The following is a 24,199-nucleotide window of genomic DNA, read 5'->3' as shown; positions in this document are numbered from 1 at the left end:
ACATTTGCACAAGGCAATAGTTATTGGGTGAATCACAGTTCTGGACTGAGGCACTTATCCACCCAGACCTGCTTCTGGTGCCCAGATCAGCTGTTCCAATCTAGCCCTAAATTCCTAAAGCCAGGTGTGAGAATTTGAGTTTCCTGCTTGCAATGCTTAGCTTACGTTGAGTGCTCCTGTGGTTTAAACCCAACTTGACTGTGTAGCTCTAAGCAAAGGCGTGTCGGGGGAATGTTGCCACAAATACAAACATCTACGGCATCTCCACGGAAAACTTAAAAACTGAGAAGTTTATTGAACAGTTGAAAATAAATAACAAAAGTGGGGCTCATTAAGTTTACTTCTTTATACTCATTTATACTCACTCCAGCTGCAGAAAATGTGTTTTAGAACAAACATTAGTATTGTAGATGAGTGTGGGTAAGACAGTGTTCTGCCTTGTTTCTGCCCATCAGCAAACTCTAGAAGTCTTTCTTTAAACAAAACAAAAAAACAACCCAACCAACCAAAATAACCCACCAAACCCAACAAAAACCCGTCCAATCCTTTCCAAGGCTACTTTTCAGTTGTAAGGGCTACTCACAAGCCTAGTGAAATGACAATTCAGTGGTTGCAAGGATAAGAACACATAAGGTTCTTTTCATAATGCTTTATGCTGAAGTAGGAATGTACTTTATCTAAATAGTAGGCTTGCACACATGTTTATGTTTGGAAGTTTACTCAAAAATACTACGAAAATATTCTTAAAATACTACAGCCTGAAACAATGCATGACAGAAACAGTCTGCAGGCCTAGCATGCAGAATGGGAATCACAAGGTTTGGATGGACAACAGGGAGAGCACAGATTACCATAAATTACATGATTGTTCTCATTAAAAATAGTAAAACATTAATTACATTACAGGAAATACTAAAAATACAGCAAACTTTGCAGTTTGTAGGTTCTGTAAGAAGAATGGTTTTAGTGCTGTGTTAGTTATTATTGAAACTCAAACAGTACTAGCTCCTTGACCTACAGTGGCACTGTAGATACATGCCAGGATCTGCACTTTGAGTCGTACTGGTTGCTGAGACAGGTAACATTCAATGAGGTTGAGATAAAACATTGGCTGTCACAAGAACAAATGTATAAAATTCCCTGAAAAATTAGACAGAAGTGAACAGTGGCTGTTAATCCCAGAGAAAGCAAGAGGGAGGATATGTGCTTGCCTTACAGCATGACAGTGACTGCCAGCTGAGAGTTTAAGTTGGAGTTGCTCTCACAAGAATCCCAAGTCTGTCTGTCTGTCCACCAGAGGGGTTTGTTTTATGCCCAGGCAGAATTGTTCTAACCCATTCCTGCCAAGGACCTGTGAACTGGTCTAGAAAATGTCTGTTTTAACAGCAATAATGCACAATGAACTCACAATCCTGCATGGAAGTACAATTTACAGAGGATAAAAAGAACCTCATGAATGTTTTATTCCCGTCCTTCTCCCCTCAATTTGAAGGCTGCTCTGCTTTTGTCCCCCTCCCACCTTCTCCCCCCGCCACCTCAAATAAGCAGATGCAATCAAGGTGAAATTTATTTTGAACCAATTCTGCAAAACAGTTCAACAATGCCATACTTTATAAAAATACTTAGTTACATAATTAAACTTATTACTATTTATATAAAAAGTGTGAATGTGAATTTTAAACTCTGTTAGGGTAAGAACCACATCAAGGTCTTCAGGTGAAACAAATAAATTTTCATAAACATACAAACTCTTTTGGAGAAGTTTTATAATACACAACCATTTACAATGAACACGTTCATTAAGTTAGTGTTTTATTCCTTTACTATACAAGTGTTATTACAATGAACTGTTCCATTCAGTAATTAAAAATCCATACAATGCCAGTGTCATTGTTGGCATTTTTTGTTATGACTGTATTAATACATAAACTCATATGATTGTGTTATTATTTTAAAATATTTAGAAAAATTAAAATTTCATCATCTTTTTTGGGTTTTTAAAGTATTTTGTGTATGTGTTTTTTTGTTTTTGTTTTTCTTACAGAAAGCCCTTTTAAAATTTGATAGCCACAGATGTACAGTTGATGAGCAATGATGAGGGAAAATGAAAAATTATGGCATTGTTCCGACACAGATCTGTTTGGTAGTTGGATTCAATGTAGTGTAAACCCATGAATGTTAAGTTTAGTACCAGAACTAAATTACCAGCTCTTCTGAATTCATTTGTTGGATAGTTTTACAATGATAATATGAATTCCAAGCCAGTAACTAAGTAAGAGTGTTTCAAAATTAAAGTATATAAGCTTGATCAGAAATTCAAGAACCTCATGCAAATTGTTGAGTAAAAGACATGACGTTATTGCTTGATATGTCAGTAGCCAAAGAAAATAAATCTAGATGTAGTGTCAGCTGGGCTGAATACCAGCAAATTTCATTACTTGGACAATATTAAATATATTTTATCCCTTTACTTTTTAAACTTTCACATTTTCTTTCACTTATTTTTAGTTAAATAATTCTGTAGGAAGGGCAGAAGTGGGAAGAGCAATGGTGTGTGTGTCTTAATAGCCAAGAAAAGCAAAAGTGCAATCAAATCCCTGAACTAGTGACAAATAGCACTTGTGGCACCCATCCTCATTAACACTTACAAGCCACATACAACAGTACCAAACCTGTCTTTGAAAAAGGACTAAAAGGTGGCCATTTACCAGCTTCAGTCTTGCTTTCCTGGTGAACTTTGTAACTTTGTTCAGGTAGTCTTCCCATACAAAAGCTCGCTGTTCCACTGGAGCTTAAAGATTAAAGGCTTTCCCCCCGTGATTGTATTACACAGCTTCAAGTTCAAATATCATCATACTTTATCAACACAATTTTATAAAATATTACCTCATTTTCTAGTTACCTTCATTATTCTTAATTAGCTATGCAGAAAGAAAAAAGGAAAAATCTCTCATGCTACTTTCCAGTTATATTAACACAAGTATTAACACAGTGCATTATGCTCTCTAATCTCACTATTGAGGTCTACCGTTTAGATCAAGTTTCTCATTCACTGTTCCAATTTCTCTTTTTACCTGCCTACTCTAATTAAGTCCATGAAAGTGGAAGCTTAAAGATTGAGACTATAAATCAAATACAGTTGTACCATCTTTTGTTTTGCGGGGGTGGGGGCACACATCCGTAGTTTTAAACACAGGGAGTTTTACTGAACTGGAATAGAATTGCTTGGTCCCACAAAGTTCTTCTGCTTTAAAAAGGCCTTACCCCAAGATCACAAATTCCACACAATTCCCTCAATAGTACAATGATTAGCAAATATTCGGAGAATAAAGGATTTGAAACATTGGTTTTTCAGCTATTGTTCACACCAACACTCATTTTTTCTGCCCCATATTTTCAGTAAGCTTCCTTTGGACCCTGAAAATAAGTTGGGAAAGAGGAAAAAATAAAAAATATGTCATTGGTAAATCAGAGTATAACACTTTAAAAGTGGTTTTGTGCAACTGCATTATGAAATTCCAGTTTGCCATTAAGAGCATGCAAAGTAGCGAAGATTTTCTTTCCTGTGATTCCTTAGAGACTTCAGGAATTCTTTGCAAGTCTTTTACATTTGGCAGATTTGTGCATGTTATATAGACTGTTGGCTTATAAATTGTCTCCAGGCTGGTACTGTGGTTCTGTAGCAGTAAAGTAGTCCTCCAAGAAAGACTGTATATACTCAAATGTTGGTCTCTCATCAGGGTCCTTCTTCCAACACTGTTTCATTAACTCATGGAGAGACTCTGGGCAGCCTTGCGGACAAGGCATCCTATAACCACGTTCTACTTGTTCCAGAACTTCTCGATTCACCATTCCTAAAAGGAAAGCATATTAGCTCTGAATGACATTATGCAAAGAACAGTTTCCCAAAGTTTTTCAAGAACCTCTGCAGCTGCAATGCATGTGGTTCTACCAGAACAGAACCTTTAATGAACACACTTTATAGGGAATGAAATTTTTACATTTTGCATTAAATACATTTTCTGAAAATTACTTCAGTACACTGGTAATTCCTCAAAACATAGTCCTTTTCCCTTTCTCCCTTTCCCATTGCCTTGGACCTGTTCTTTCATAGAGGAGACTCAAGTCCAAATAGCTTTTCCCTGCCTTAGGTTCTACTCAAGGACAACTTAATTTGAAATCAGGCCAAGAAAAAGGCTTTAAATATCCCTAACAGAACTGCCTTACACATTCCAGATCCAGCAAAATATCTTCTGAAAAATGTTTAGTTTCAAAAACTGGTTTAGCAGGTTCAGTGTAGTGATGCTCTCTGTAGTCTGGGAAAATGTCAAAAGTAGAAATATCAGGAACAGACAGAGAGAAAACATAAGGATATCCACTAATCTGAAATAAACTGTCAGTCACATTTAGAAGCGCTATTATCTTAAAACATTTGAAAATATGCAAGATTTAATCTGAACATAAACCAAAGTATCTTTGTGAACAAAGGAACCAGTAAGGTGTGACTAAGTTTTTGTCTCTGCTTGTCAACTGTGGGCTCTGAATGGAGAAAGTACAAAAGGTAACTTCAGAGGCAGAGAATACAACAAAGAAAAGAAAAATTGATTAAATCTTCCTGTTACCTGGATATGGCACTCTCCCCTTAGTTACCAGCTCTGTCAGTAAAATTCCAAATGACCACACATCCGACTTGATTGTAAACCGGCCGTACAACGCTGCTTCTGGAGCAGTCCATTTAATTGGAAATTTAGCTCCTACAAACATTGGAAAGACAGATGCTCAGTTTTCCCTTGCTAATCCACAATTTGCTTACACTTCAAAATATTTTGAAAAGAATAATGCACTAAAAATATTTTTATACTTTAGGACAAAATTCAAGGTGGAATAGTATTTTAATATTTCTCAAACTAGGACAGCAATTATTGGCTACATATCTGGAAGCACTAAAGACATTTGAGAGTCTTACTTAAATATGTTTCAAAAAGTGAAACTGATGAACAACTTCTCTGGAATCTCATCTCTCTTCAAACTGCTTTTTGAAATCACAAACAAACTGCACATATTTTTGAACAAAGGAAGTTTACTAGGATTACACTTAGGCAAGGGGCTCACCTAAACAGAGCTGTGAAATCACACTTCTATGCACGATCTTTATCCATGAACACAGAACACAAAGGCATGTTCTGCTAAATGTAATAGTTCTAAGCAATTGAAAGGCAACCAGTCTTATTAAATAAATTAACTGGCCTTACCTTGTCTTGCAGTGTACTCATTGTCCTCTATTAACCTTGCTAAACCAAAATCTGCTATTTTACACACAAGATTGTCTCCTACAAGAATGTTAGCTGCCCGGAGGTCCCTGTGGATGTAGTTCATTCTTTCAATGTAAGCCATGCCATCTGCAATCTTAAAAAGAAAAGTGTTATAAAAGGTTATTTTTCATGGCTAGATACATTTCTCCCAAGCATTAAGCTGCACCCCCTTATTTTAGCTCAATTCCCATTGTATAAGTATAGGAATGACATTATAGCAACCAAGAGCTTGGCACTGATTAGCGTGTCTGGCTGTGCAGTATCTACTAATTGCAAACCAGACTGTTTCCTTTCTGACAAATTACAAACCCACAACAGAAGGTGTAAGAGAGCAGCACACAACAGCCAGAGCATTTGATATTTACGTTTAGTTGCTATGTGATACCTCTTCTCTAGGCACAAAACATGTGTTTTGTAAGTTTTTTTGGTACCTGAGCAGCCATGTCGACCAGCTGTGGGAGTTTTAAGTATTTCCCTTCCCCTTCTTTAAGGAAGTCTAGCAAGCTGCCTGCAAAACATTAACACATTTTCAGAAAAAAAAAAAAAAAAGAGGAAAAAACAAAAACATTAACTTGACCTGAAAACACAAATGAGATTTTCTTCTTAGACATTATGATTGACACATTTATCTCATGAAATCTGTATTTGAAAATCCATCATTTACTAGAATATGTGACCCAATGATCATGCCCATAGTTACCTCTGCAGTGGTAACTAGTTAGTGCAATTCTATCCAAGTGGTTTGGAATCCACTTCAATAATGCAAATAACTAAACAATAAGAAAACAGATTGCTGTTTCTGGCAATCCACTGGAATTTTTCCAGTGTTGTTGGTATCAGTGCTCCTCCTAGCTGGGCTTTCTTCTGTGAGATTTATAATTGCAGAACAAAAAAACCTCTATCCCTTATATTAGAGAAATTATTCTGAAATTGTTGCTTTTATTTTGTGGCTTTTTCTTTCTTACAGTGAAAACTATCTTCCATTCTTCACAATACCTTATTTTCTCCCATTTATATAATGCAATTGTACCCAGAACATTACATGAGCAGTATCTGAAACCAGTTCCAAGGACCTGTGCTTCTGTTAAGACTCCAACCTCTACTTGAGCAGTAAAGCTTTGTCTCTACATATGAGTTTTTACAGGTGGCATTATGTCACACATGGTAAGAATAGGATCTCTTTCCTAAGAAACTGGTGAAAATTGGTAACTAATCACTCTTGTCACTGTCCAAATTACAGTAACAAAATTACAAGTGTGGCCAAGGTGGGGAAAGAAACTACTTGACTGCATATCCTGAAGTGGATTCACAGCAGTTCATAGCAGTAATTCTGAATTAGATTTCTCCAACATAAATTTAGTGACCTGCTGTATTTTTGCACAGTGAAAGTAAAAATGTGTCAGGTCAGACCCACACTGCTGCTGCTGTTTGCTGTGTGTGTTTGCACAGACTTTTTCTGACCTTGGTTCATGAGATCAAAGGACTGAAGAGGAGCAAAGATTTCACACTGATCTCTAGTAACCTGTCCACACTGCAAAAAACAGTTGGATACTTTGCAGTTTGTACCTGCTTCTCTTCCTTGTGAAAGGGGAAATAAAAATAAATTGTTCTAGTAGCTTAGAACAAGGAAATTCTGTGGGTTTTGTAAAATATGAGAATTTTGTCAAAGGAAAGCTATAAAGAGAAGCTTCCAACAGCATTTTAAATCCATAACTTTGACAAATTACAATTCTTTTGCTTTTGCAAGGTAACCAGTTCTGGTAGTGAACTTTGCTTTTCTTTAGGCAGTTATAAATATTTTTTTCCTTACTGCCTTGCTGAAACTTGATTTCTGAACAATAAAAACTGACTTTGCATGGCTGTCTAGTGTTATTTAGGAACAAAAATGCAGAAGGAAGTTTTTACATTTTCTATTCATTTTTACCTTTTTGATCTTACACAACCCTTTAAAAACCCCATCCAAACAGGAAAAAAGTAAACCCATACATTTGTAGTGCAGTACTGAACACAACTAGCCATTCCCTTGCTTCTGTAGCTTATGAGGATAGCAAAATTTTTCTCTGAGTTGAACAGAAGTCTGCATTTTATAAAAAATGGAATAATTGACTTGGAAATCTGCTGCTTCTTAACAGTCATATGCTTATGATGTTTATTTCTACATTCTGCCTAAATCTCTAAATCTCTGTTTCAGCAGCAGGGGGAGGGGGAAATGACACAGAGCAAAGGAAGAAGGATCAAAGACTGAAAACAAAGGGATAAAGGAGGGAGTCTGGGAAAAAAAACCACTCAACCTTTTTAAAATTTACTATTACACTGCTGGGAAAGAAACACTAAAAAACCCAAAGCACAACATGTTTTGTTGTTAGCATGACCTGTCTACAGGCAGGCATAATCTCACAATAATACTCCCAGCTATGCTGTTCCATTTAAATGTGATGGACAGTACACACTAAAAATGAGGAGAAAACCCCCCAGTCTTGTACTTGGAAGATTAGAAAGGGTGACACAGATGTGCGAAAGAATCATGTCTCTGCCCATAATCTAAATCAGGACTGCTCCAAGTAGGTCAAGCGTTGCTCATTTTAATTTAATCAAAATTAACACTTATACTCCAGTTAGCTTATACCTAACATTAATTAAACATTTGATTTGTTGCTGAGGTTTTAAATAACCTTTCAAATGTAGCATTTCTAACTATTCTGTCCCACACCTTTTGTCATGAATTCAGTGACGATGTAGATTGGTTCCTCAGAAACGACCGCGTACAGCGGAACAAGCTTGTCGTGTCGTAGCTTCTTCATGATCTGAGCCTCCTGCAGGAAAGCTTCTGGCATCATTGTGCCAGGTTTTAGTGTCTTGATTGCTACTTTTGTGGTTCCATTCCATGTTCCTAGAGAAACAGATCAGGTTTTATTCCCCACTGTAATACTGAAGAGATTTTCTGCTGAAACTTTTTTTTTGCTTCCCTTTTCTTAGCTAAGAAATAATAATAAACTAGATATAATAATAAACTAGAACAATACTGAATATTAATTTTACCATTACATGCATGATTACATGATCATAACTGGTATTTTTTCCCTTCATTTCTCTACGATATTATATTTTCAGATCCCGATACCGACTTACTTAAAATACTACTGAAACATTCACAGGAACAACTGAAATGTGTCACATTAAGCTCTTACCCATCCACACTTCACCAAAACATCCTTGGCCCAACTTAACTTCCAGCCTCAAAGATTCTCTAGGAATTTCCCAAGCGTCTTTTGCTAGTCCCTGTGTCTGTGGCTTCACAGTGGGACACACAGTTGTTAGCTTATGACACAGCCCATCAGCATGTTCTGGAAAACAGAAAAAATAGTCAACAGCTTCACAGTTAAGCAAGGCTAAAACTGTAAGAAAAGTAACATCTTAATGTTGATAAAAAACAATTAGTCCATTTACTTTTTGTTGAAATCAGAAAGAAATTTTATAGTTGTGAATTTTAAGAATAAGCTATGGATGCAGTCCTTCTTCCTCACAGTAGGCACAGGGTAACATTGGGACACTGGAACTTGGACTTACCTCTGTAGTGTTTCACCAACTTCTGTAAAGATTCAAATTGTGCTCTGGTTGTGATATAGTATCCACCATTGTCAAGTTTCCTGATTTTGTAGTGTTTTACATTATCACCTCTGACCTCATCCCAGTCACGTATAGAAAGGGAATAAGCACCTAGGAAAAAAAAATCACATCTGGTTCTTCACCAAAATAGAAAAAGGTATTTAACGTCTCTCCCCAAGTGTCATGGCACACACACATGGTGTGCACATTCATGTGTATCACGGGACAGGCAGAACAATGTTCACCTTGGTGTTGGGGAGAGAGAAGAGATACACAGACACATACATACCTTTAGTGGTTTCACTCTCTCTTACTAAGAAAATACCACGCTGGTTCCCAGGATTTAAAAGTAGCCTTTCTGCATCCTTCCTGCCCATCTTACCAAAATACCACCTAGAAAATGTAAAAGGAAATGTGTAAATAAAAGCTTCCTATGCTTTGGTACACATATAAGCAAAGGATTTAGAAATCTCAAGCACTGACTGGACTACTAATATTCCAAAACAGTTGCTGGGCTACAAAAATCCCAAAGCAGATACAGATCAACAAAAGCAACGACATCCATATAGACAAAAGATTAAAATGACCTATTTCTGTATGACTCTCATTTCTGTTATTTACAAAATACATGCGAAGAGGCCTGTATCTGCAAACACTATGGTTTCCTGCTGGTTTAACAACAGACATCAGCTGTTCTTAATGTTGAAAGAAACACTCTCCTCAGGCTAAGTTTTCAGGGCAAGATGAATCAAATGACACACTTTGGTAGCACAATCAAAACTGCAGCTGAAATACCTTCTTTAAAAAGTTTTGGCTTTATGTTAGAAAACAATATTTAATGCAAAGTGAGTGTGCATAAGTATCATTGGAGGACAGGTTCATTCAGGTTGGAAGGACCCTTGGAGTTCTCTGGTCCAGCCTCCTGCTGCAGGCAGGGTAGGCAGTGACATCACACCTAGTTGCTCAGGATGTAGTCTGCTTCAGGCTTGAAAACCCTGAAGGACAGATCACCAACCTGGGCAACCTGTACCCCTTCCTGGCTGTCCTCACGACAAAAATGTTTCTTATACTCAGCTGGAAACTCTACTGTTTCAATTTCTGTTGCCTCACATCTTTCTCTATCTCAGCAGAGAGAGCTCTTTTTTATATTGATCATTTAGGAACAACCCTATGATAGACATCATTTACTTCTTTGTGAAGCTTACAATTTACAAATTGCTGAATTATTCTGATACCAAAAAGAACACAGATGTTTTAGAAGACTTGCATTTTTTCTTGCCTTCAGCTCTTTCACATAAGGAGTTTTTTCTTCTATACTCCCACAGCATGCCCATCCTGATGAACATCCTCCACACAGCGCTGTTCTGAGCCAGTGATAATTTTAAGGTCCATCTTCCTATGAATCCCCAGACTTTGGAAGTATTTAGATGTATTTCTAACTACATCTGTTTTTATTAAATGCCTCAGAAGTTACAAGTGATGTAAAGTGTAAATTTCAAACATTTTTGTCTGTCACTATCTTATCGTCAAGCTAATTTGGCTTCATGAGTGATGGGAAAAACAGTACTGCAAACTGCTGCAAAACAATGGTTTTGTGGGTGAAATATTTTCTGGGGAAAAATGTAGATAAAGAGGGATCACTTTGTTGGCCATGAACAGAATGGCCTGTGCAATCACATGGGAATTTGAAACTTTTTCTTACATTTTGTTGTATTTGCAGTTTGAGTGTTGAAGGAGACGTGCAAAGTTAGAAATGGATATGAGCGTATACACACTAGAGACAATTTGAATGTAACCTAAAATCTTACAGAAGCAAACTTGAACCTAGTTCATAACGTCACATAAAAATGCCTCTTCCTCAGACTACAACAATTTACAAACTATATTGTAAAGTGCTGTTTTATTTCACTACCTATAAAATAATAGTTGAGTTTAATTGCTTCTTTTTTAGAGACAATTAAACATTTATATTATGGTGCCATTAAAAGAAGCACACAAATAATATGGATCCTGTCAAAAGCAGTTTCAGGCTTAGAAAAGGCCACAGACAAACTCTTAGCAACTTGGGGCTCTGTATGACATTTGCACTTTTATCTCTAATTGCAGTCACTACACAAAATCTACAAACTCTATCAAAGCACAGGGCTAACAAACTCCAAAGCAAATGAACTGTATTCCAAATGCTGTGGGGATATTTCATAAAATTAGCATTAATTAATTAATTAGCATAAAATTATTTTTATGTATATTATTTTATGTATATTATTATAATTTTATATATTTTTTATTACTGCACTACAAATGTATGGGTTTATGCATCCACTTTTTTCCTGTTTGTATGGGGTTTTTAAAGGGTTGTGTAAGATCAAAAAGGTAATTAATTTAATTAGCATAAAACTAATTTCATAAAATTAGGTTTTTTTTAAATAAACCTTTTTAGAAGGTTCCTCATTCATCACTCTTTACTCTCACCTCCAGTCATCACATAAACTTAAGACAAATCCCACCACTTTGTTCTGGCCAGTGTTTTAAGAGCTATGCTTTCTTTGTAAAAGGGCTATCATTTCCATTTTACCACCATTGCAGTTTTAATAGCCTAAGCTTTTATTGCATAGTTAAAAAAAAAAAAGAAATCTTTGACTTTTTTCCCCCACAAAATAAAAAAAGGTTAATAATTTTAAAACCAGATGAAACTCAAGGGTGTAAAATAACAGAGTATCTTTGATGCAATCATTTCTTAATAGCACAGAGCCAAGTGAGAGCAGCAGCATCAACACGTTGAAGTCTCAGCTTGAGATTCAGCAAACATCTTGAAAATAAGGCACTTTTCCCAGACATGCAGTAGCAAACAGAGAAGTGCACATATCAGTGAACTGCTGATTGGCAGTATCACTGAAACAAGGGCTGTGCAACTTTATATTTCTAGTACAACAAATACAATCCCTTGGAACAAGGATAACCTAAAACTCTACTCCAACCTACGGGATCCACAGTCATTTTATGTGATTGTCTACCACTCCAGGATTTTAGTAAATGAATGTATGAAGCACTGGTACACAAAGCAGTATAATTTTCCAAATTCATAGCAGTCCTTAGCATATCAAACAATTGTGTCACCAAAAAGTTCTTACAGATTAATAAATTAACAATAATTGTGCACTCAAATGCTTTTTTAGAATGTAAAGTTAGGTAAAACCAAGTATATAGCTGACCTTGACTCAGGGTCTGGCAAGTAAAAATAGGGATAAAAACCTAGAGTTGATGGTGTGTGAACTCTTTAGTTAAAACTCATAAATTTTTGCTTTATATGATACACAAGGCTTGCCCTCCAATTTTTATCATTACTGAATTCTCCCAACCTTTCTCCTTTCTCCATGCCCTGCATGTAGCAAGCACGCAGAAAACATCTGCGTGAGTGTCCACCCCATGCTTACCAATAATTGTACCTTTGACATAATCCAAGTAGCACTGCTATCCTTTCATTAATAGTATTCTCCTATTTTACCCTTAAATGTTACATATAATGAATTTAAAAACCAGTATCACCACAGGGTAGGAAGTGTATAAAATTGACAGAATACAGTATCTTACTCTTCTGCTTGAATGGAGTCTGCAGGAGCTACATAATTGCTTGGGATGTAGCCTGTCTTTCCCGTAGCAATGGATCTTGCTTCCCACCAGTCTCCTTCCCTGCAATGAAACATCATTACCTCTTCCACATATAAACACAACACATAATCCTATACCACCTGTAATGTACTTGCATATGAAAGGCAGGTAAATTTAGGTAACACGTTATTTTAATTATGTGGGCATCTCAAATAGTTTGTGCTGCACCTACATATATCTTGTGTTGTGAGCAACACAAATGCCTCTTAGTGGAATTTAATATTTTAAAGATTTGGGGCTTTTTTTTTTTAATGTAAACCCAGAATGCTTTATGGCAGAGATGTGTAAGTAAATTTCTGAGTTATCTAGTCTTCATTTGCCTCTCCAGATCAGAGAGCAACTCCAGGTGCAGAGCCTGGGATGGAGCAGCACCTGTCCCCACTTTTGCTGCCCCAAAGGGGGTAGCTGTGCCTTGCTGGGGCAGGGAGGGGAAGGAGGTCACCCAACTGAGAAAAGGCTTGGGGCTACCACAGTTGCTACAGTTCTACATCTGCACCCAAACACTGATCTCAACCAGAAAAATTATTGTATTAGCAGTATTATGTATTTTAACCCCATGCTTGTTGAATATTGAATGTATTTAAACAAAAAAGAAATCAATTACCCTTCACTGAAATAGGATACACAGATTTCCAAAGGAACTAAGGATCTAATTATTTCAAACAACCTAGTGAGGTCTGTGAATGAGAACACTTACGTGTTATTTATTATCTGGAACCGTTCACCTTTCTTAAATGAAAGGTCATCTGTAGTTCTAGCTTCATAATCATATAAGGCCACAAATACAGTAACACCACCTTAGGAAAAAGAAAAAAAATCCTGTATGATATAGCAGTAATGTTGCAACACTTGATTTAAGGACTTGTCCATGAAACAATAAATCAGTTTTGATTTGGAAGCACCTAAACACTCTGGGTTGCATCTCATTTTGGAAGACAGATCAATAACCTGCTAACTTCTTAGGAGAGAGCTATGCCCATAAACAGACATTCTGAAAATATGCTTCCGCACCACGAAAGGCCACTAGACACATCACTGGAACCACATTAATAATTACAGCACTTTGGTACAGAAACCTGCAATGACACATCATCGGTAAAAAAACCCAAACCCTTAGCTTCTTTATTAAGCTTGCTTCTTGTTAAGAAATGCAATTCTGGAAGAACCTACACCACCACAATAGTGAACCATCAGCCACTAATTTTCACAGAAGTGAAAGTTCCTGCTGCACTTAGCTATAAATAACTGATGCATTCCCAACTTTTGGAGGTTACACATCAAGACCTACCCAAGGAACTGAACCAGAAATTAAAGTATTCTCTTGGGGACAAAGACATTCCTCTGCTTTAGCACTGATGATTTTTTTGATGCCACCAAGTCTCCCCACCCGTGAAGCAGACCCTTGCTGAGGATGATCCATCAGTGCATGACTCCAGAGAACAAGGACCAAGGCAGGTCACATGAGGAACAGCTGCACTCCACCAACCCTAAGGAATCTGCTGTCTCATCCCACTGCTGGTATAGTGCACGCTGTTGAACATGTTCCCTAAATAAGACAGATGTAAGAGAGGTGGATGGTAGGAAGGCTTCTACACTTAGCAGCAGAAAACATTTTTCTATACTTCAAAGACTTAATCTATAAAACTGGGAAGACAGAGAAGAGGAAGAGGGAAAGGAGGAAAGGCTGTATGAGATGGACAAGCTACTAGCAAAAATAAAGAACCATGTACCATAACCATGAGAAAGTTAAAATAGAAAATTGCAAATAGACAATTCAGAAAGACTTTTTAAGCCCTAGAAATGCTATTTCTTAGTCTAATTAACATTTAGGAAGCCTAATGATGGTCCAACCAATAACATATTTTTAAACATATAATACTACATCTCTAATGTGCACATGTACATATCAGGATATGCATGAAAGCCTACCAAGAGAAACATGTTGCATCTAATTTAGGTCTTAAAATTAGTATTATCATGATCAGAAGGGAAGAATACATAATGCAATGGGGACAGTCTATATGCAATATTCTTTTGCAATGTGTACTTTCTGACATAAGACCTCCTAATCACCTAAAATAGTTTGATTAGGAGTCTTCCTGTGGTTACAGTCTCTCAGCAGGCCTCAGCTGGAAATGAATTTACAGTTCCGCTAGGAAAAACAGAACAAAATCCCCACAGGAGGTTAGAGTAATTGAGGGGGTTTTTTTTAAGTGTGATTTATGAACTCAAAATGAATGAAAATATTCCTTAGAAGTTAGCAGTTCCTAATTTAAGTTAAAAATCAAAACAGTTCTACCAATTTTTCTCTATATTACTACATTATTTTGATGACACAAACTGATAAGTGGAGCAAGAAAATAGTGAGGATACAAACAGTATTCACACAAACAGAAAGCAAGAGTTATGGAAATAAACCATCTCCAGAAAGTTCTTCAGCAGATGAAAACAATCAATACTCTCAAGTCACAATATCACAAAAGTTTTTAACTGCATATAAAGAAACTTGAAAAACTTCAGCTACCATAAAACCTCTTTTTATTCTCAGTCACAAGTGCTATTTTTTCATAGCAAAGAATAAAAAAATACTTGAAGAGAACAGCATCAGCACGGACTGATTTAAACAAAGATACTGACAAATGATATTTCAAATCTTTTGCAGCTGTTTTCTTTGTGAACCACTGTGAGGTGATCTAGTTTAGTTGCTCAAACTATCTGCAGCCACAAGACTTCCCTTAAAGATTTTCCTTTTATTAGGTCAATATGCCATCCTCAATCTGTGACTGCTTTTGGAGAGAAGACTTCACCTTCTTGTTCAGCAAGGGGATTACAGAGTACTAGCACAGCTTCATGGAAGACAGGAACAGTAATCCATTTTTCTGTTTTGATTTTCAGCAATATTCTATGAATTCAGCGTATCTGAAGACAGACAGTGTGTAATACAGGAGCAGTGTGACTAACTCAGATTTCTTCTTCTTTTCTGCTCTAGAGGAATAAAAGATGGCTCAACTTTTCAGCCTCACTACAGGCCATGATGACAACCATATCATCCTCTTGTCACTCATCACTGATCAACTGGATAAGTACTACTGACATTTACATCCTGTTTGACAAGCCCATCTATTCTCCTCTCTTGTGAAACAAAGGGTGACAGAATGTGATCCAGTGTTTTATTGGTCACAAATACAAAAAGCTTACAGCAGATAAAGGCTATCTCATTTGCTCACAAAACCACCCAATTTTGATTGATCTGAAAGGCAGTACTGAATGCACCAAATAATTGTTACTGCAATTCTGTTTATGTATGTATGTATTTATGTATGTATGTTTTTTTGTGGATGGGCTGGTTTTACAGAACAAGGAGGAATAATTTCATATGCAGTATCATTTTGCCTAATTGCAAAACAATGGAAGCGTTCACACAAATCAGCCTGCCTGCTGATAACTGATTTCACACTGATGAGATATCAGACTCTCTTTTCATGAGAAATCTCTCTTGTTGACTCTGGTTCAAGATATAACACGCTTAACAACCAGCAGGAACAGGAGCAGGCAAGAGAACATCCCTTCTGGTCTCTGCAGCAAAGGATTTGTGGTATCCATTGGGGGGCTACATCCCTGATGTCTGGTTATGCCCAGGAGTGCTTGCATGCACTGTTGGACATTCCTACATAACCAAAGAACCAGATCTAGTAAGAAGAAATATTCCAAGGTTCTTGGGGGAAATGAAATACAATAAACTTTCCTCAGCAGAGCTAATGAAAATAAACAAATGCTGCCCTTATTTAATTTCTGCATATGTTCATCCAAAAGAGGGATTCACAGTTGACTCATAAATGATACAGGCTAGATGTTCATTTTAATTATTTGGTTTTTAATGTACTCCCAAGAAAAGGACCATGAGGTGATCATTACCTGACAATTCATACTTGGTTTCCGGAATTGCTTAATGCCAAGGTCAGAATGTATTTTCATGGATCTCAGATTTCTTGTGTTTTTAAAAGACTTTAAATGCCACTGGACCAATGCAAACACTTCAGCACTGTAATTGTGCTAACATTAGAGGTTTGGGGGAAACTAGAAATAGACTATTAAGGAATTATTTACTCTGTTTTCTGAAAGTTCTGTAAAGAGCTTCTAGAATAAATTAGTCTGTCTTCTTAGTGTCTCTCAAAAAAAAAATCACAGCTTCCTCTCAAAAATATCCATCAAAACAATTAAATCAGTAACATGGACACAATCAGTATTTTTATAAGTTTTAAGATTTTAATATCAAGGTGGGTTTATAACATCAAATATGCATGTTGCTTTAAAATGCTGTATCTTCTACACCTCAGCCAAAAAGGTCTCGTGTGCTGCAAATTCTATCTTTACATTTTCCATTCTGGTTTTCATATGACCACCAAAAATGGGAATTCCACTCTTTCATTTCACACATATTGTTCCCACAGCAAAGTACATAGAATATAATGCAAATCCAGTTTAGTTTTATAAATTCATTCAATGTTGTATTAATGTAACTTAAAAGCAGTCAGACTTAAAACCAGTTTAAAAACCAATTTCCTGAATCTGAAGTGTTTTTCATTTTGTACATACCTCCAAGTTTAAAGCCATTATCCCATACACATCCTTTCAACAGCTTACAACTTCTAATGTAAGTTTATCAACTATTCCCATTACTGTCTTTAGTAACTCTTAAATTTCTCTGTTCTGTGATCTTAACTGTCTCCACAAAAATAAAAGCCAAAACACCCAACCTTTATGCCCCAGTCACTAGTGAATACAGGTTGAATTATTACATGAGCAGTAAAGATACTGAAAATCAGGAATTTGCAATTTATTTCTGTGTGGCAAGGTGTCATAGTACTTTTTGTGGGTATAATACTAAATAATAATAGCATCATTTTATGTAACACTCACCTGTTAAAGTACTAGGATATGTACTTGGCACAGCTGAAAATGAAGATGATGCTCCTCCAAAGGGTGTCATTCCTGAAGGCCCTCCAAAAGGAGTCATGGAATGACTATTAAAATTAACTGCTGATCCCTTTATTGAAGGTGACTGTGTTGCTTGGCTGGAATCTGATCCATAATGACTGACATGGGAAATAACAGGTTCTGGAGCATTTTCAGTTCTGTATTTCATGGCTGGGCCTTTACCTTCTTTGCTTTTAATGCACCCCATCGTTGTTTCTGTGAGGATGAAAGGGAAAAAAAGAAAAAGAGTTCACTTTCATGTGGTCTTAAGATAGCCAACACAGGATATTCCCAAAAAGTTAATCCAAATGCGAATTTATTACTGTTAAACCCCATGCAGAGTGTGAACTCCGATGAAAAAATGTTCTGGAATAAAACCTAAACTATTACCAGACTAAGGAAGCCTTAATTACTTTCCTCTACAACTTCACATAATAACAGCACATTTGAATTATTCTTCATCCTGGTTACTTGACAGACTGTAAATGGTAACAAAGAAAATAAGGAGGAATCAGGCAACAGATGAGGAAAAGACACTGGAATCTTCTATACCAGGGTGGAGGGGGAAACAGATGTGACAAATCCAGACTCAATTATAGGAAGCAAATCCAAAGCAATTCTACAAAGAAAATGAATGGGGCATTCCTGCTTTCTTTTTTAAGGATCTGCCAATGAAGTCTTGACCAACTGCTGACATCTTTAAAGACATAAAGAAGTTTTCATCCATTGCCAGTCCCCCAAATACATCTCACAAACAAACCTCAGATCTTCAACAGTCAGAGGATAGGGTTAAGCTCTAGAGTAACTACAATTGCAAAAAACCCAAAAGTAATTACAATTCCTAAGGGATTTAGAAACAGAACCGTGCCTGGCCAGGTGACAACTGATGGCCCAAGAGTGCCTGCATCTCCCACAACAGGCAGACAGTGCCAGAGTTCTTTACCGTGGGGGCACCTATTACCTGCTGCTGAAGGCAATCAGAGGAGACCTGTCACCCGCAATTAACACCGACTGAGCCTTAAGAAGTCACCACCTGTCATTTATCAGGTGGTGTGACAACTGGTAGCAGGCATTTTCTGGCTTACCCCAGTTAGGAAACAAATCAGGAAGAAAACAGCAGCATCTATTAGATGCAGCACAAGTCTGGCATTAAAATCCCTGTGTTATTTGCAGGAGGGGGTTTAAAAATCTACTTTAACTACAAAAGTAAAACCTCTATAGACACAGGAAATCAACTGCTCAACATTCTCTAATGAATCAATTAAAAAAATAAACAGCAGGAGCCTGAAAGCATGAAAACCACATATTTTTATAAGTACAACAACAATTTCATGGACTCTAACTAACAATTAGGAAAATACAGTATTTCCCAATGTGTGTCTAAATCTTTTTTTCCTTCTCAATTCCTTCTTACCTTGTTAACTATTAGACACAGAAATATGGAACAAAGTAAATTTTACTAAACAAATACTGCTGTAATACAGTCACACTGAGAGAAAATAACACCCTCCGTATAACTAACCGTTACAATAATAAAGATACTGTAATTTCCTCAAGAACCATGAATCAGAGTTCCTGGAAGGAACAAGGTCCACAGACAGCGAAACACCCTATAAAATTTAATGCTCAAAAACATAATATTCACCCTGTCATTTCAGCCCCTAATACTGCAATGTAATACAATTACTGATGCAGAAACAAGCAGCAACAAAGTCAAATAACTGCCCTTTTACAAATCACATTTAAGGTTTTCCACAGAATAATGAATCATCACAAAGCACACCTTTTCAATTATTCTTACTTCTTATACTATTATTGCCAACTTATTAACTATGAACAAATGTTAACAGAGCAAGGCTCAAATATGTGAATAAGAATGCAATGTGCCTAAATACTTTACAAAAAGTATACATTACTATACACAGTAGAAAAGCCAGTTATTAATTCACAATAGAAGTCAAACATCCAGAATCCCATCCTTTTAATTTCTCTACTGCTGCAAACAGACACTATAATCCCAAATACTTTCTTTTGGCCATGTGGCTGCCTATTGTGAATTCTTGTCTTCCTCTGAGGCCTACTTGACTATTTTTAAAAAACTTAAATTCTGTTTTCTGCTAGCATTGAACAAAAATCCAATCACCTTTACAAAAATGTCTTTTCTAATAGCACTGATTACTTGCCTTTGGCTGAAAGTTGAGCACACAATTCAAAAGTCCAGCACACTACTAATGTTAATCAAGTAGATTAAAAGGGAAGCACACAGACATCTGTCCAAATGTCCATCACAAATGTATTTCCGTCCTTGTGCCATTTGCCTAACTTGTAGCAGGCTGATAAGACCTCAAGATTAAAAAAAAAAAAAGTAATAAAAAAATAGCAAACAATTTACCAAGTCCAGTAAAACTGCTGGATCCTGCCCAAGGAATTGCTGATTTGATCAAATGGCTGGTAACTACTATCACCCCAACCTGCTCACCCACTAAGGCTGTGTTAACAGCAAGAACTCACTATTGGGATGCTTGAGTGTCACAAAGAAAAGCCCTTACTGAAGACCTGAATTCATTCGAGAAAAACAGAATCAACCTCTCCCTTGCTTCTCCCCTCCCCAGCCACTTCACTGTTAAGGTAATCTTCTTTCAGGGGTTAAAGAGATTAACAGCAGAGATTCAATCAGCACTTCAAAGAGAAAGACATTCAGAAATAAGCAGACAAAAATGTAAACACTTTTATAACTGCATAGCCACAAAAGAAAATTGAGCAAACTCCCTAGCTTTCAAAAGCAAAAAAATATAGGTGCGAACTGCAGTAAAATTCTGTATATGCATTTGTGAAGACAAGTTAGAAGCATGAGGGGAGAGAAGATGATATAAACCAAGAGCAAGCAGTAAAAAATCCCTGACTGCCCATCCTGTGGGGGAAAACCCCCAACGACTTAGTACTGTTTAGTCTTATAATAAATTGCTGGATAAAGAACAAAAGATCCCTAAGCAGCTGGTGTGCAATGCTGGATTTGATTATTCTGGTATTACATTTGTTATCAAAAATGTATGTAACTGAAATAACTTTACACCTATTTTTACCAACCTTTGCCTGGCCAGCAAAAACATATTAAGGAATACATTTTTGTCATAAATAGCTAACAGCTCTCTTTCTGTTGCACTGAACTCTTTAAAATAGACTCAAATGGGAAATTCCTATTTTCACTGCAGAAGTCAATCTATTTAAAGCAATGCTGGCCCAAGGTATCTTATTCACAAGCCTCTAACTTCCCACTAATTAGATCATTGTTTCACGCCAAACTGGTGTCTGAGGCAATTTATTTGAGTAACTTCAGCACCTTGTTCTTTTTTTGAAACGAACATTCACCTATTGATTCTGATCACTGTGCCACACATTTTGGGTGGGAGAAGGTGGCAGTCAGCTTGCTGGAGGTCTATCAGGAAACCATGTTCAGAAAGGCATGGATTATAAATCCAGCCGTCTTGTTCTGCCTTCTAGATGAAAACAAACCTATGTTAGAATGTTCTCAAGTAGAAACAGAAACTAAAATGATTACTGTTAAGGACAGTTGAAGGTTAACAGGCTGCCCACAGAAATCAAAAGAAGAATGAGAGTACCCCAGGAAGTCGGAATCAAATGAAATTTTAGTAGCATCTCACTGGATTTGTGCTTTTTGGGGAAGTCATATAAAGAGCAACAGATAATTGTCATTCAATACCCTACAAATACCTCACACAATGAAGAAGACCCTTAATAAACACTCTGACAAGATGAGAACTCCAGGAAAGTCAATGCTGCTCTCTTATCATCCCAACTCCTTTTTATAGCAGAGTCCCAGACGAGAGGAAAGCTTTGTTCAACAACAATTGAAAAGTGTGGCCAGTAAAGTCTTCGTGTTGGCATTTTGCTGCTTTCCTTTAAGGATGAACTACCAGACCAAGAAAAACAAGTTTTTCTTCTAAAGCAATTGTATCTTAGCATACTGACAAATTCCCTCAGGGTGTCTGCAGCCTTGTCCATCCAGCCCAGAGAGGTGGCTGTCACAAAGAACCTACTTGTTTATCTAATGTGTCTTTGCTCCTTCCAGTTGATAGTTACATAAGTTATTCCTTGGTTCCTTGGGATGCAAGATTGTCAGGAGTGCTTCAATGAAGGTCTCCTACTGGCATGAAGGAAGATTAGAAAAAGTTTTCATTGAAAGAGCGGATTTCAACTTGGGTGGATAAACTGACTGTGTTCCAGCCACATGCCTTAGAGCAAAGCAGCCTGCAAATGCTCTAAACACTGCGCTGCCTTTCCCCCATACTCTACCCATCAGCACAGAGATTTTGAGGGCTGGGTCTTACCATCTGAAACCCTGAACCAAAGGCTGGAACAGGCTCATGTTTGTTTCACTTGCTGTAATGCATTTGATAACAAAACCCATCACTATTAAAAAAAACCCCAAAAAACCAAAACAACCAAACAAAAGACATCCAAGAAAACTGGTGTTTCCTTTTGGGGCCAACTGAATACCTCTCTGATTTTGCTCTTGTGTTACAATGCAGCATGTCCCAATTGCCTTCTGGAGACTACATCTTGAGTAAGGCCAGGAGTGACAGTCACATGTAGCAGTTTCCAGGCACCACAAAGGGCAAGATGCTCTAGGGACTTCTCTTTTCAACCTCTCATATAAACCAGGTACTGTACCATAACTAAGAGGTACAGAAAAAGACAATCACTAAGGGAAGAGCAGTTTTCAACATTTTGATTTCATTACTTTTGATTACTGAAATTGTCCATACAGCTAAAAAAGAGCATAGAAGTGATTTTTCACTACAAAGAGTAAGTCAAGTTAGAACAAGCAAATCAAGTCTCTTCCCAGAAGGATAAGGCAAGACTGCAAATATTTTCCCACCTAAAACATACAAAAAATCCTCTAACTATAAAGTAACTCTCCATGCTACCTAATACAGAAAAATAATTTGAGGTTCACAAATGGCTAATAAAAAGATGAAAAAAACATTGAAGATTTCCACTGCTACTGTAGCTTGACTTCTCAGTGTTAGCATAAAAAAGAAATTGTTTCTGTCAAGAAAAGACATGCCTTCACTTCTGTGAAACAAATGCCTTACAAAAAGGTCTTCTTAACTTTCAACTAAAGTAATGATTAAAAGTTATTAAAATTTCATGCAGCGATAAAGAGAGGATATTCTGTGGGAAGTTTGCTAATGGATCCATTAGCTGGCAGCTGTCTATTTGCTCAAACAAGTGTAGAGCTGATTCCACATGTCAACAGAGACACAGAACCTATACTGGCTTTTTGTACACTGGACAAACAGCATAGAGCATCTGCCAAACAGCTGGCTTCAGCTGGTGGTATTGAAAAATCATTTATTAGATGTGACACAGACTGAAAAAACTGAAAACCAGTAGTAAAGAGGTAACAAGTCTTTAGCCACTATGATAATATCCAGCTAATTCAGTCCATCTTTAACAGGTCAGTGCTTTGGTATGAAAACAAGAGTGGGCTCTCTTGTCTACAAAACAACCTGCCTTGTTTATAAAGGACAGTGTACTAAAGAATTGCCCTCTGTTCTTTGCAAAGTACATACAGTTTTAAAAAATTACGCCGTTTTTATCATGGGATAGAATTTATCTTTTATGAGCTGTCATAAATTGCAGGGTTTGCTTATTTTACCATGAACAATCCATGACATTTCAAAGAATGATGTTCTACTGTATTCAGTTTTATAATTAGCAGCAACATTAGTGCAATGAGGCCTTAGAGAGTCTGCATCATTATGCATTTAAAGTGCAACTGACATGACCTTGCAATTAATGATCTAATAAGGAACAAAAAGTGAAGATAAAGGAAGAAGCATTCATAAAACCCCCACTGAAGCAAGCATTTATGTTACTTGAATTTCAATGTTTACCACACATCTTTGTGGAGTTCTACACGAAAAAATAACTACAAATCAGTACTATTGGATCTCATCTTGCCCATACACTAAAATAGATATTTAAAACCATCCTCTTTATTACTAAGGCAAGCTGAACTTTTGAATCCTAATGACTGTACAGACCTAGTGCTTCTCTGATCATGACTATACAAACATATTGAACAAAAAAATGAGGGGCTACCGTGATAATGATTTTGATTTCACAGCAACAAAACAGACTCTGGATTGTTTTCTAATAAAGCTACAGCTAGCAAACCCAGTGTAGCAAACAGAGGATTCTGTACAGAGAAAAAAACTGAGAATAAAATGCTTTTTAGGTGGACATTTTGCATTTTAGAGTCAAGAGATATTGGAAATATTACATATTGCTATTCTGGTTTGTGTTTTTTACAGGACTCAGAATTTTGAATTTGCTTTAAATTAATGATTGATACTGATCCTTCTAGTGGAGGAACCAGTTAGCTGGCTTACAAGATCACAAAGGAATACTGAAGTAATTCACTGAAGGAATATGAGATTCTAAAATGCTACCTAAAATCAAGGATAAGCAGAAACTGCTAAAAGAAGAAGGTCCTTCAATCCTTCGTGTCTTTCCATGATTTCCTGACTTTTTTTTTCCCCCCAATGGAAGAAGTTCAATGGAAGTTTGTTTCCTCTGAGGTTTGAATGGCTTAGATATGGGAGATT

General features: G+C 36.8%; 1 protein-coding gene across 2 annotated transcripts in view; it reads right to left on the bottom strand.

Moving 5' to 3' along the window:
• Window positions 1-263: 263 nt before the first annotated feature.
• Window positions 264-24,199, bottom strand: part of YES1 (YES proto-oncogene 1, Src family tyrosine kinase) — a 51,105-nt gene continuing 27,169 nt past the window's right edge. For both annotated transcript variants that reach the window (XM_066562244.1, XM_066562253.1), the window contains exons 2-12: window positions 17,508-17,780; window positions 13,285-13,384; window positions 12,510-12,608; window positions 9,208-9,311; window positions 8,880-9,029; window positions 8,501-8,656; window positions 8,023-8,202; window positions 5,744-5,820; window positions 5,253-5,406; window positions 4,623-4,754; window positions 264-3,854 (exon numbers count right to left, since the gene is read on the bottom strand). In XM_066562244.1, the coding sequence (XP_066418341.1) occupies window positions 3,646-3,854; window positions 4,623-4,754; window positions 5,253-5,406; window positions 5,744-5,820; window positions 8,023-8,202; window positions 8,501-8,656; window positions 8,880-9,029; window positions 9,208-9,311; window positions 12,510-12,608; window positions 13,285-13,384; window positions 17,508-17,772 (1,626 nt within the window). In that variant the 5' untranslated portion in view covers window positions 17,773-17,780 and the 3' untranslated portion in view covers window positions 264-3,645. The remainder of the gene's footprint in view (window positions 3,855-4,622; window positions 4,755-5,252; window positions 5,407-5,743; window positions 5,821-8,022; window positions 8,203-8,500; window positions 8,657-8,879; window positions 9,030-9,207; window positions 9,312-12,509; window positions 12,609-13,284; window positions 13,385-17,507; window positions 17,781-24,199) is intronic.

Source organism: Molothrus aeneus, chromosome 1 (genome assembly GCF_037042795.1).
Source record: "Molothrus aeneus isolate 106 chromosome 1, BPBGC_Maene_1.0, whole genome shotgun sequence".
NCBI lineage: Eukaryota > Metazoa > Chordata > Aves > Passeriformes > Icteridae > Molothrus > Molothrus aeneus.
Note: the sequence above shows the minus strand (reverse complement) of the source record. Positions and strands in the feature narration are given on the sequence as shown.